General features: G+C 35.0%; 1 protein-coding gene across 1 annotated transcript in view; it reads left to right on the forward strand.

Annotated features, from left to right (window-relative positions):
• The window catches only part of LOC119577559 (nuclear mitotic apparatus protein 1-like), a 24,685-nt gene that overhangs the window by 9,741 nt on the left and 2,444 nt on the right, over positions 1 to 12,500 (forward strand). Inside the window, 18 exon segments of the mRNA XM_037925144.1 lie at positions 462 to 644; positions 738 to 1,010; positions 1,143 to 1,376; positions 1,496 to 1,666; positions 2,284 to 2,560; positions 2,563 to 5,510; positions 5,616 to 5,753; positions 5,872 to 5,970; positions 6,129 to 6,245; positions 6,628 to 6,804; positions 6,992 to 7,240; positions 7,352 to 7,528; positions 7,786 to 8,013; positions 8,194 to 8,346; positions 9,388 to 9,558; positions 10,063 to 10,179; positions 10,457 to 10,738; positions 12,401 to 12,500. The exon segment at positions 12,401 to 12,500 is cut by the window's right edge and continues 10 nt beyond it. Coding sequence (XP_037781072.1) covers positions 462 to 644; positions 738 to 1,010; positions 1,143 to 1,376; positions 1,496 to 1,666; positions 2,284 to 2,560; positions 2,563 to 5,510; positions 5,616 to 5,753; positions 5,872 to 5,970; positions 6,129 to 6,245; positions 6,628 to 6,804; positions 6,992 to 7,240; positions 7,352 to 7,528; positions 7,786 to 8,013; positions 8,194 to 8,346; positions 9,388 to 9,558; positions 10,063 to 10,179; positions 10,457 to 10,738; positions 12,401 to 12,500 — 6,094 coding nt within the window.

The following is a 12,500-nucleotide window of genomic DNA, read 5'->3' on the forward strand; positions in this document are numbered from 1 at the left end:
ATGTATATATATATGTATATGTATATATATATATATATGTATGTATGTATATTATATGTATTTTATATGTATGTATTATATATATATATATATGTATGTATATATATATATATGTTATATATGTATATATATATGTATATGTATATATACATATATAGCATATACATTATGTAATATACATATATTACATATACTATATAATATATACATATACATATATATATGCATATACATATATATACATATACATATATATATACATACATACGTAATATATATATATCTATATATGTATATATATATACATATATATATTTTATATATATATACATATATATATATATACATATACATATACATATATATATGTATACATATATATATATATATATATATATATATATATATATATATATATTTACATATTGTACATATTATACATATTTTATCTTGTGTTTCAGGTTGAAGATCTCACAGGTGAAAATGATGCCATGAATGCTGAACTTGGGCTAGTTAAGGGGAATTATTCTCAGTTGATGGTTCAGCATGCAGAGCTTCAAGAACAAAATATGGTGACATCCTCTCAACTACAGGAAAATCAGTCCAAGGTCTTGCAATCAGAGACGGAGAAAGTTGGCTTACAGGTAAGTCTGACATTCTTAATGTTACAAAAGGAAAGATTCAATATTTGTTTGTATGTAATTATTCACCTTTTATCTTTTCCCTCCTTCTGGTAGAAAGAACTTCAGGAATCGCAAGTCTCTCTCCTGACCCTGAAGGAACAACTAAACCAAAAAATAAAGGAATTGGCTGGACGCTGTTCAGAATTGGAAGAAGTTGAAAGTAAACTAAAATTGGCCAGCCAGGAATTGGAATGCACTTCAGCAAGCTTGAAGGCAGAAACTGAAGCCAAGTGTACTTTGCAAGAAGAATTTAACAGAACTGTTTCAGGATTGAATGAAGATTTCAGAATGCAAAAACTTAACCTGACAGAAGAATATGAGAAGAAGGTATATGCTTGTTGATAGTTTCATTAATTGTCCTTTTGATTAATTTACAAGCAATATTGTGATGCCAGTTTATTTATACTCAGAATAATGTGCTTGAAATATCACTCAGTTGATTTTTGTCTTTTCTTTTAGATTGAAGAACTGAATAACAACCTGTCAATTATTATGGTTGAATGGGAAACTCTTTCGAAAGAGAAGATATTGTTAAAACAAGAACTTCATAACCAAGAAGAAAGCCATATAACTGAAAAGAATCTGCTTGAGAAAAAGGTTTCTGAAATGGAAGGAGAGATTTCAGCTTTGGTGAGCGCCTTGGGTGCAAAAGAAAGTGAGCTAACGGAACAGCTCGCCAGCTTCACTAAGCAGGTATTTCTTATTAGGTCTTTGTTAGTCAATATGCATTATATTGTATTGTTTTATGTACCATGAAATAAAAGGTTAATTTTTTCATGAAGCTATATTGTGTTCTTGAATCTTTTGAACAGATGGACAGCATAAATGCTGAAAAAGTGGTGCATGAAGGAAAGGTGGCAGAAGTTTGTGCACAAATAAATGAAATGGAAGCACAGCATGCAGCAACTTTGGATGTCCTAAAAGCAGAAGCAGAGAAACAGCAGAATGAATTTGACAAAACAGTCTCTGATTTACAGGATAAGGTAAGAGTTACAAAAAAAGTTATGTTGTCACTGCAGCAAGAATTGCAATGATAAAGTGTGTACTGTATATATATACATATATATAAACATAGGCTTTATGCAAACACCTGTATTTCTTGCTTGTAGGATATGTATGCATCTCCTCTTGTCAGCAACTCGTCAAAGGAAAAAGTATATACTATAGCGAGAAGGAAAGCTCTGTCACATTAAAAGCAAAATAAAATGTGGTGATTTAGACTTGACAACTTACAGAAGACAAAGACCAGAGGAGCAAAAACTGAATTGTGTCTAGGGAGGAGGGTCAGGGTCAGGATCAAGATACTTAGGTTATCCATGCCCTGCTAATAAACCCTTGGTTATGATTAGGTAATTTATTTATCAGAAGGGCTTCATACAGATTCTTTTTATGCATTTGAAGATTTTTAAATTCATTTAGATGAGAGGGTTTAGATGAGTGTGGGTTTGGGGAATGAGGTTTGGATGAGTGGGGATGAGGGTTTGGATGAGTTTCAAAATAGTGCAAGGAATCTACGCATGGTAGCATACATCCATACTGAACCAGGCCATCCAGTTCAGAGCGCTCACTCATGACGCATCTACCGTCTTTTCCTTTTCAGATGAAAGCACTCCACTCAGAGAAGGTACAGATTTGCAATGAAAGAGATGAGCAGGTAGCAGCAGTTAAGTCACTTACTGTGGAGGTCGAGTCAAAGCAAGAAGCTGTCTCTTCAGTGGAAAAAGAAAAGCAAGATATGTGTGAAATGTTTGAACAAGAAAAGACAGCCATGTCTTCCATAATCAGAGCTCAAGAAGAAGCCCTTGATACCTTGAAGCAGCAAATAGAAGCAACATTAGAGGAACACAAATGTGAGAAGGCAGGGCTAGAGGAAAGACTTAAGAAAAAGAACTTGCTTTTGCCACTGTTAGAGAGGAGCTAGAGACAACCATAATGACACTGAAAAATGAAAAGGCAAAGCTTGAGCAGGATATTCTAGAGAAAAGTGTTGCTATCACAGATCATGAAAAGCATTTTGAAGAGTTGGTAAAACATGCAAATGAGGAGAAAGCTTTACTACTTGAAAAGATTCAGGAAAATGAAACTGCCTTTTCAGCAGCCAAGCAAGAAATGGAGATGGCTGCCACATCCTTAATCAGTGAGAAAGATATGGAGCTACAAAATAAAGAGAAAGCTCTTAGGGATTTACAGCAAGAAAAGGAACTCAACTTTATGCTTGTTTCTGAAGAAAAAACAAGGATGGCTGAAATTATACAAGCAAAAGAAGCAGCTCTTGTTTCCTTGCAGAAAAAAGCAGAGGAAGAGAAGTTGTCAACGAACAGTATCATTCAAGAGAAGGAGAGCAATATTAGTTCACTTCAAAAGGAACTTGAAGTGGCTGCTGAAGCCTTTGGCCAAGAAAAGGCAGCCTTATGTGAATTGGTCAGGGCAAAGGAAGAGGTTGTGTTATCATTGCAAGACCAGGTTAAAGAAATAAAGGATAAGATGAATTGCACAATTCAGTCAAAAGAAGAAGTCATATCTTCTCTGCAACATAAATTGCAACACAGCCTTGATAACTTTGAAAAGGAAAAAAATACTATGCAAAGTGAGATTAATGCCAAACAAGAGGCATTAACATTGGTTAAACAGCAGATGGAAGAGGAAAAAGTATGCAGCAGTAAAATTGTTAGGGAAAAGGAGGAAGCTTTAACAGCTAAACAGCAGGAATTACAGTCTAATATAGAGTCCTTTGAAAGAGAGAGAGTGGCTTTACAAGCAGAAATTAAAGCTAAGGAAGAGGCTTTAGCACTGGCTAGTCAACAGTTACAAGAGGAAAAGATGTCCATTGCAAAAATAGTTGAAGAAAAGGAAGAAGCTCTAAAATATAAACAAGAAGAAATGCAAGAGGCAGTAGAGAGGTACAACAAAGATAAAATATCCTTGGATGAAAACCTGAAGTCAAAGGAAGAAGTCATTTCATCATTGCAAAAGAAGTTGCAAGATGAAGCTTCAGCCCACAGTGAAATGTCACGCATGAACGAAGAAGCGCTGTTTTCTTTGGAGCAGAAAATGCAAGAAGATTCAGGTGCCTTTGACAAAGAAAAGGCAGCCATGGTTCAAGAGCTGCAGAGTAAACAAAGAATGCTGAATCTACTTGAGGAGCAGAATACAAAGACTCAGGGAGTATTGGAAAGCGAGATGACTGCTCACATGCAAGCTCTTCAAGAAAAGGAAGCTAGTATAAGCCAACTCAGGGAGGATATGAAAAAGACAGAAGAGGAACATCAGTTACATATACAAAAGTTACAGAATGACCTCACAAATGCTTCTGCTGCAAGCGACACCCAACAGAAAACAAATGATGAGCTGCTAAGAGAAATTGATGCATTGAAGAATGAGATCACCACAAAAGAAGCTTTGTTCAAGCAAAATCTAACAGAAAAACAGGAAGAGACAGTGACTGAGATAACAATTCTAAAAGAAAGTCTTTGTGAAAAGAACAATACTTTAGAAAAGGTTCATAAGGAAATTGAGGAACTAAAACACAAACACAGTTTAGAGATTGAGGGATTGCAACAGGCACTTGATGAAAATGCAATAATGATCACATCTCTCAGAGAAGAGAAATCAGAAATAGGAAGGAAAATGCTTGAAGAGTTGAGTTCTGTTCAGCTTGTATTGGATACAGTCAGGAAGGAGAAGGAGGAAGAAGAGCAAAATAACAAGAACCAAATTTCCTCTCTCAACAAACTGTTAGAAGAGAAGTCTCAAGTTCTAAAGGCTGTAGAAGAAAAACTTGTACTTTCTCAGTCCCAACATGAAACTGTGAAGAATGATCTTGAGAAGAATCTATCTGAGGTCAAGGAAAGCGAGAGTGCTAAGACTATGGCCATGATGTCAGAGTTGGCAGGAAAATCAGACGAAGTCTTGTCTCTTAAGCATGAATTAGACCAAATTCAAGAAGAGAAGAGGTCATTATTGGAAAATATCCAGCAGAAGGAAGATGCTTATTCTTCATTAAAGAATGAAGCAGATCAAGCAATGTTGGCTCTGAAGAAGGATATGGAACAGGAGATTAAGGACAAGGATGAACTATTAACAGTACTGCGAGAAGAGAAAGAAATTCTGGCTAAAGAGCTTTCCCAAGAAAAAGTGTCTTTGACTGAAATGATCAGTGAGAAAGATAGGATTGTGTCTACACTGCAGCAGCATACACAAGGTTCCACTGAAATGCAAGAGAAATTGACATTAGAAGTTAAGCAGTTGGAAGATGGTCTCCTAGAAAAGAATAAAGCTCTAAGTGAATTACAAGCACAGATAGAGGAGGAGCAACAAAAGCATCAGTCTGAAGTCTGCAATCTCAAGGAAACTGTTTGTGAAGTAATGAAAAAAATGGAGTCCCTTGAAAAAGATAAATTAGCTGTGGAGCAGAGTGTTACAGAAGAGCTGAAGTCACTGAAGATGAACCTAGATACCCAAAAGAAGGAAAAAGAAGAACAAAAACAAAATTACAAAGAACATATAGCATCACTAAATACAATGCTCTCCGAAAAATCTATTCTTCTCGGGACTCTTCAACAAGAATTGGAAAAGACTAGCTCAGCCTATGATTTGCTAAAGGGCAAGATGGAGAAGGAAATTGTTGAACTGAAAGAAAAGGAAAGCTTGAGAATTGCTGAACTCCAGTCACAGTCTGATGAGAATTCCAAGAGAATGCTAGTCATGAAGCAAGAGATGGAACATGTCCGTTCAGCTAATGAAGAGCAAAAGAATAAGGAGAAAGAAGAAATTGCACTGCGTGAGAAGGTTGCCAGGGATGCTGCTGTCTCTGAATTTGAAATTAAGGTTGGTATCTTACTGGTATTATGATTATTTTATTGAATTATCAACTAAATATGCTATGAGTTAGTATTACATTTTAGTAATGAATAACCAATATTTCTTATTCAGCTTAAAGCCATGGAGGATGATAAGATAGCAAAGGCCAAAGAACAAGAAAAGTTTGAAGAGCAGATGATGACAAGACTTGCCTTGCTTGAGAAGGAAGTGAAGACCAAGGAATCCACTCTCCAGTTACAAACCAAGGAGGTGAAGTTTAGTACAATGTTTCCTCATGATATTAAGTTATATTTGAATAACAGAATTTGATTTAATTTAAATGTTTCTAATAATTTAGCATGTTCATTTAGTCCAATGTCATTGACAGATTGAGAAAGCCCAAAAAAAAGTGGAGGAACACAAAGCCCATGCTTTATCTTTGGAAGCCAAGTTGATTGACAAAGAACAGGAAGTCACTGCAGCAAAGGTAGGTTCAGCGTCTCTCAAGTTTCTCATAGATTGAGCATTCAGAGATTTTTTTCTACTCAAAAGAATGTATATCAATGAGTTGTTTTTGTGGACTTTGAATGGATGGTTGTGTTCAGTCAGGAAACGGTTACCAAATTTTTTCTTTGGTTTTATCAGGAGGAGATTATGAGAATTGAACGTGAAAGTATAAGGTCAACTAAGAGCTTAACAGAAGAACTACAGGCTGTCAAGGATAATTCTCGGGCCGAGAGACAATCAGTTGTTCAGAAGTTGGTGAGTTGTTTATATATGTAAGAAATAAGATACGAATTCTGTATATGCCATGTCCTTTCTAATTTTAGTTTATTAATTGTGTTTAGACATAGATGAGTACCAATTCTTAATTCCCATTGAACCATTAGGTAGTCCTACCTGTCTCACCTGCTTACCCCTTTCCTTGATTATCAAAAGTTTTTATTACTATTAGTACTGTTGATATAAAAGTATCAACTATTATTAGTATTGGGGGGGGGGGGGTCCCCCAAATGGGAAATAAAGTGAGGCTTACTACTTGGACATGAATTGTAAAGACATTGACAAAGCAAAGCAAAACTATAGTGGACATTACATCTTTCAGGGACCATGTAATTGTTAATGTTTCTTGCTTTGATAACAGAAAGCTTCGTACAAGACTGAGGTTGAAAAACTCATGGTACAAATTGAGGTGCAAGAGAAGGTGTTGCAAGAGAAGCAGATCTTACACCAGAAGTATGAACAAGCAAAGAAGAAGTTGTCAGAGGTCATGACAGAGATCAGTGAATACAAAAAGTCAGAAGAATACTATCAGAAACAGGTAGAGCATTTGATAAAAGTCACAGAGGGTTACCCCTTTCACTTGTATTGAAGTTTATGTAATAGTATGTCCAATATTTTTTCAAGGTCTGACGAATAAGATAGAGTAAAGAGGAATATTTGAGACAACCATGTCATATTTATATAGATGGATTCCATTGATATAGGATTTTAATATTTCCTTCTAGATGATAAAGTACAAGGATCATGTCAACAAACTCAATGAAAGTCTTCAGAATGAGAGGAAGAAACAAGCAAGTATTGAGAGAATACAAGAACTGGAAGAGCAGCTCTTATTAGTAAAAGATAAGCTGCAAGAGTCAGACTTAACAGTAAAACGACTTGGCAATGAAAACAGAACTCTTGAGGCCCAAGTTAAACTTGCAGACTCCAAAATGAGAACAATGCAGAAACAGTGGGAGAGAGAGAGCTTTGGGGTAAGAAAGGATTATATACAGGTTTGTTAAATTCTTGTAAATTATGAATGGCTCTTGTGTTTTTATTGTGAAATATCTGTATCTTATTTTTCATTTCCTTTTCTACAACAGTTCCCTAACACATTGAGAAAGTCTGCTTTGTCTGATACTCGGCTTAGCGAAGTTAAGATGCCAAGACCTTCATCTTCCCCTGAGGAGGACAGCTTAACAGCTTCAGATCTTGCACTTGTACAAAAATCATCAAAAAATCCTCCAAAAGAAATGACAAGGGCTGTCTCATCAGATGTGGTATGTATAAGGTCAAGAGAATGGTATGCTCCTGTTTGAAAATATATCAATGAAAGGTAGACTGAGTGTTTTGAAGGGGGGATACAGAATAACAGATAACTAGTAAACATTTTTAAGAACTTGTTAGAAGTTGGTATGGTTTGATGGAGTTTATAAAGTTCGGATTATAAATACTAACAGAAAATATTTCTAACAGCCAAAGGTATAACCATTTGTTACCATCTTTGAAAAGATACATCCCTATGAAATTTCCACAGGTATTCAGGAAAAGTACTCGACAAAACACAGCACTTGAGAAACAGCCAAAGAGTAGTGTAGATATTGCAAACATGTCTGTGCCTGCAACAGGAAAGAAAAAGACCACTCAATCGCTTGAGAAAGTAACGTCAGATAAGTCATTGGGGCATTCGGTACCAAGGGACATGCTCTTCAACTGCGAGGATGAAGGAGAACTTTTCAGCAACAAATATCTTATTGACATGCAGGTAAATGGACTAGGGTGTATTACAGAGGCTTTGATGTCTGTCTGATTTATATGATCATAAAGAAAATTACAGCTACTTAATACATAACTGAATACAGATAAGAAGTATAAATTTTGAAACTGAATGTATGTATGATCTATTTATTTATGTATATTGTGATTATTTTGATGTACTTGACAGGTTGGTCGGTGCAACACTCTTGATGACCCCCACTGGAAAAGATTATCTGAACTTCAGAGAAGAAATTCCCTATATCCCCCCCATATGCGGTCTGTTTATCCTGCTGAAATGCAGTTCAGACCACTTCAGGACTTCGATGATGACAAATTAAGGGTACGTTTCTTGCATTTTATTTATCAGCTTTGAGATTTTTCATTTTGGCTGTGAAGTTTGATTTTGTTATAAGTGCATTTATTTGGTGTTTGTAGTTTTACTGTATTGTAATGCCTTTCTTTTTTCCCCTCTGTAATTATTTTTATTAGACAGAAGAACAGGAGTCTCATAAACGATAATTATGGTTTCTGCTTGTTAGTAATTTCTTAAGTAATTTCTTTAGCTCTTGTACAAAATCTGAAATTTTTTACAAAGCTTTCTTTTATCAGCAATTACAGTAATGGTGTTTTGTGTAGTTGGCTTTGAATGAAACATTCTTTGGTAAACTACAGAATATGAATTGCAAGAATTCTAGTATTCAGCTTACATTGATATGATCCTGAACTATACATATTTTTCCATTGAGGTAATGATGCAGGTTGGTGATATTTAACTGAATAGAACTTGTCTGAATAACATCACTCTATTCTAAATAATCATCACCACCAAAGTATCAAGTGCATCTTTGCCACAATAAAAAATGAGTTTTAGATTGAAGGTATGAACTAAAGTACTGAATCCTTGTTGGCTTAGATAAGTGCATGTTTTTGTTCAGTAAGTGCAGTAAGCCTGGAGAGTGGTATAAAGCACTGGAAACAAAGTTAAGATTATGGTGGAAGCAGACTTGATTTCTGTTAAACAATAGGGATAACTATTTTATTTTGCTAAGCAACACTATTTTTATTGCAGTATGAAAAGGTTTAACTACTTTCTCCTTGTTAGCTATTTGAATGAATTTGAGTTTACAGTATAGCTACAGGTACTAATGTACTTTTGAACCCTATATGAAGAAAAAATTGTTGCATTGAATCAACATGATAAAGACATCATCTCATTTTTATCTTTCTAAAAATATTTCATGGTAATATTTTAGTATTACAGCAAATACGTACATAGAAAGTTTCTTCTACAAACTGTCATATCTTGAGATTGCTACCCTGCCATAATCTTGTTGCTGAAATCTAATATTTCAAATGTCAGACAAATTTTGCCTCTCCCCAGGCTGGCAATGCTGTAGAAGATAGACAGCTGTTGAACCTGACACAGGCTACTGAGAACCTAGGTCTTGATTCTCCAGCCTTCAACCTCCGAAAACGGAAGTCTTTGTCAGATTCTACACACTCGGAAACATCTTTAGAATCTTCTGGGGGAAAACGTTCTAAAAGATTATCTGTAAGCAATCGGGTTTTCATTAAGTCTTTGCCTTTGCTTTCTTTGATTGGGATTGCTATTTTTAAGTCTCCACGGTTTTGAAATATTGATTTTTATTTGAGGTAACTTCCAAGCATGTTTATTATACATCACATGGTTACTAGTTAGTCATCACTTAATATTGTTTTCTATGAATTTTAGATATGGTTTTGCCTTTTAATGTACATACAAAATATTGTTATTAAAGTTGGTCCTCTTACCTTGACCTTTTCTTTTTCTTTTTCTTTTTCTTTTCTTTTTTCTTTCTCCCCTGCTAAGGTAATGTCAAGTGAAAGTAAACTGAGGATTTAATGACAACTATTACAAGTGAATGTGTATCATACTAATCAAATGTGAAACTATAACAAGTTACTCTTAGGTTAGTTTAAGATCTTGTGCATGATTTTACCACTGATGTTAAGAGATCAAAAATGATTGTTGTTGTATACCTTTCAAATTGGTTATCTTTTTGTATTGTCATTACAGACATCCTACTCAAGGCCAGGACCACCAACTCCCGGGAGAAAGAGTTTGAGTCAAGCAGACAAAGAAAATCGAACTGAGAACACTTCCACTCTATCTGTAGGAACTCGTGGGAGCAAGGTAAGCAGATTTTTTTTATTTTTATTTTTTATTTTTTTTATTTTTTTATTTATTTTTTATTTATTTTTTTATTTTTTATTATTATTATTTTTTTCCTCGGTATTTTATTAAATTTTATGAGAGCACAAATGAGTTGTATAATCTCTAGTTCTCATTTGTACATACCTTTAGTATTTATGAACATTATTATTTCTTGTAGCATATTTTAGTGTAGATGGTGAGGTACATCATACCATATAGATATTACAAAATGTACCATGACCACTTCGCCTTCCAGATGAGCCCCAAGTCCACCTATTCAGAAGGTTCTCCCGTTTCCACAAGATCCAGAAGGAGGAATAATGCCCGCTCCACTCAGTCACCCGTCTCCAGTTCCACTGTATATGTCCGAACCCCAGGTGCCAGGTCCAAGCATTCAGCGAAGTCTCCAGCCAATGTCTCTCTCCTAAGTAAAAAGGGCATGACACCAAGAGGGAAGAGAGGTTTGACACCCTCATCACTACGTAAAATCCTTTCCAAAGGGAGGTCACAATGGAGGAAATTAGAAGATGAGGCAGAGGTAAGGACGTGAATAAGCAAAGTTGCAGTCACTCATTTTTATCAACAATCGGTTTGATAATATCCAACGTTTCCTGGTCACATGGGTAAATAGAACCATCTTGAAATTTGAACTTTCAAAATTCCAGTACCTTCTCAATTTGCAATGTGCTGCTCTTTATCCAATATACAACACCATCCATACTTATGCTTGATGTATAATAATAAAATCAAGTTACTTTGGCAGATGTGTGCATCATAGCCATTAACAAGCGAAATTCTATGTTAAAATAATCAGCACACTTGAAAAATGTGAGGATATAAATATATTCTTTAAACTGAAATGTATGTGACATTTATATGTAAATTGAGTTAGCAGACTATAGACTTTCTCTTGCCATGTCCTAGTCACCAATTCTGAGTAATTATGCCAACTTAGAGGTTAGGGGAAGTGAGAAAGTTAGATATTACTTCCAACCTGTTGTTGAAAAAATGCTTTTGACTGTTGCTTTAAAGAAACTATATACTGAAAATTAGGCTGAAGTAATTGTTTTCAACTTTGAAAGGGAGAACTACTGAACTGGTGGATTTTCTTTTATAAGCTGGATTTTTGTCCACTGGGAGATTGATATGTAAAGTTCTCTTTCATAGCTTGTATGCTTTTTTTCCCCCCAATTGTGTCCTCTTGTGTATGTGCATATAGCGAGATGAAAAAAGCAAGCTTCTGAAAGTACTTTCTGCTGATTTTTGTCCTGTGTGCATGAGGCATGGCAGATATGTGTAGTAAAATGAGCAAAGATGTGTTTTTATAATGTTTTATGCATACTATATAGAATGTTTAATGTATTAAGTATAGAAATTGCAGTTAATGAAATACTGCTTCTTTGCTTTCTGTACCTAGAGTGTTAATTATTTTATAGAACAAAAGTGTTGACTGAATTGCCTGTCATGATACTGGCAATGCATTTAACATTAACATTTATGGGACAGACATCTTGAAAATGTTTGTGTAAAGTTGATTAACTACACACTTGAATGTAAATCCTATCAAAACGTTGAAAGCCTTGATGCATTATTGAAAAAATGTGCTGTATGTATGTGGTAATATTTGAGAAAATTGGTTCATTGCAGAATTTGATTCACATTACTTTTTCATAGTTCAGCTATTTTGAAACAGTGTAGCATAGATCTTGTATTTTTGCTTTCCATAAGATAGATGGTATTGTAAGTGTCGTAAAGTTGGCTAGTAAGATTAGAATTCAAATGAAAATAAAAGTACCCTGTTTATAAAGACTTGCAAAGAGCCATTAATTTGGCTTGTTTGTCAGTATGGCCATTATCTGAGGTAAATGTGGTGGAGGGTCTTGTAGATCTTCACCTGTACATTCAAAGAGAAAATTACCTGTACTAATTTTTTGGGTATGAAGTTGCTTATGTGAAATTATTTCTTAAAACTTATTTAAAATGCATGAGATCCTTAGAATAATCCCTGCATTGCAAAAAAAATGCATATTTACATATTTGAATTCACTTTCTTCATCAGTGTCTGTTTGGACTAATTGGAGGTTAGTGAGAGGAATGTGTTCCTTGTATATTTAAGATGAGGAAGCCAGAGCAAAAAGATTGTAAGCTTAGTATCTAACCAGACTAACCCTCCCATCAACTCCACCCATCCTTCTAACAGACACCCAGGGGACTTGGGGACAGCACAGGATCAAATGGCAGCTCAAAGTTAAGGATTTTCCGTAGACCCTTCGGTTCCAGAAATTACAATGTTCTCTCTG

Source organism: Penaeus monodon, chromosome 10 (genome assembly GCF_015228065.2).
Source record: "Penaeus monodon isolate SGIC_2016 chromosome 10, NSTDA_Pmon_1, whole genome shotgun sequence".
NCBI classification, from domain to species: Eukaryota; Metazoa; Arthropoda; class Malacostraca; order Decapoda; family Penaeidae; genus Penaeus; species Penaeus monodon.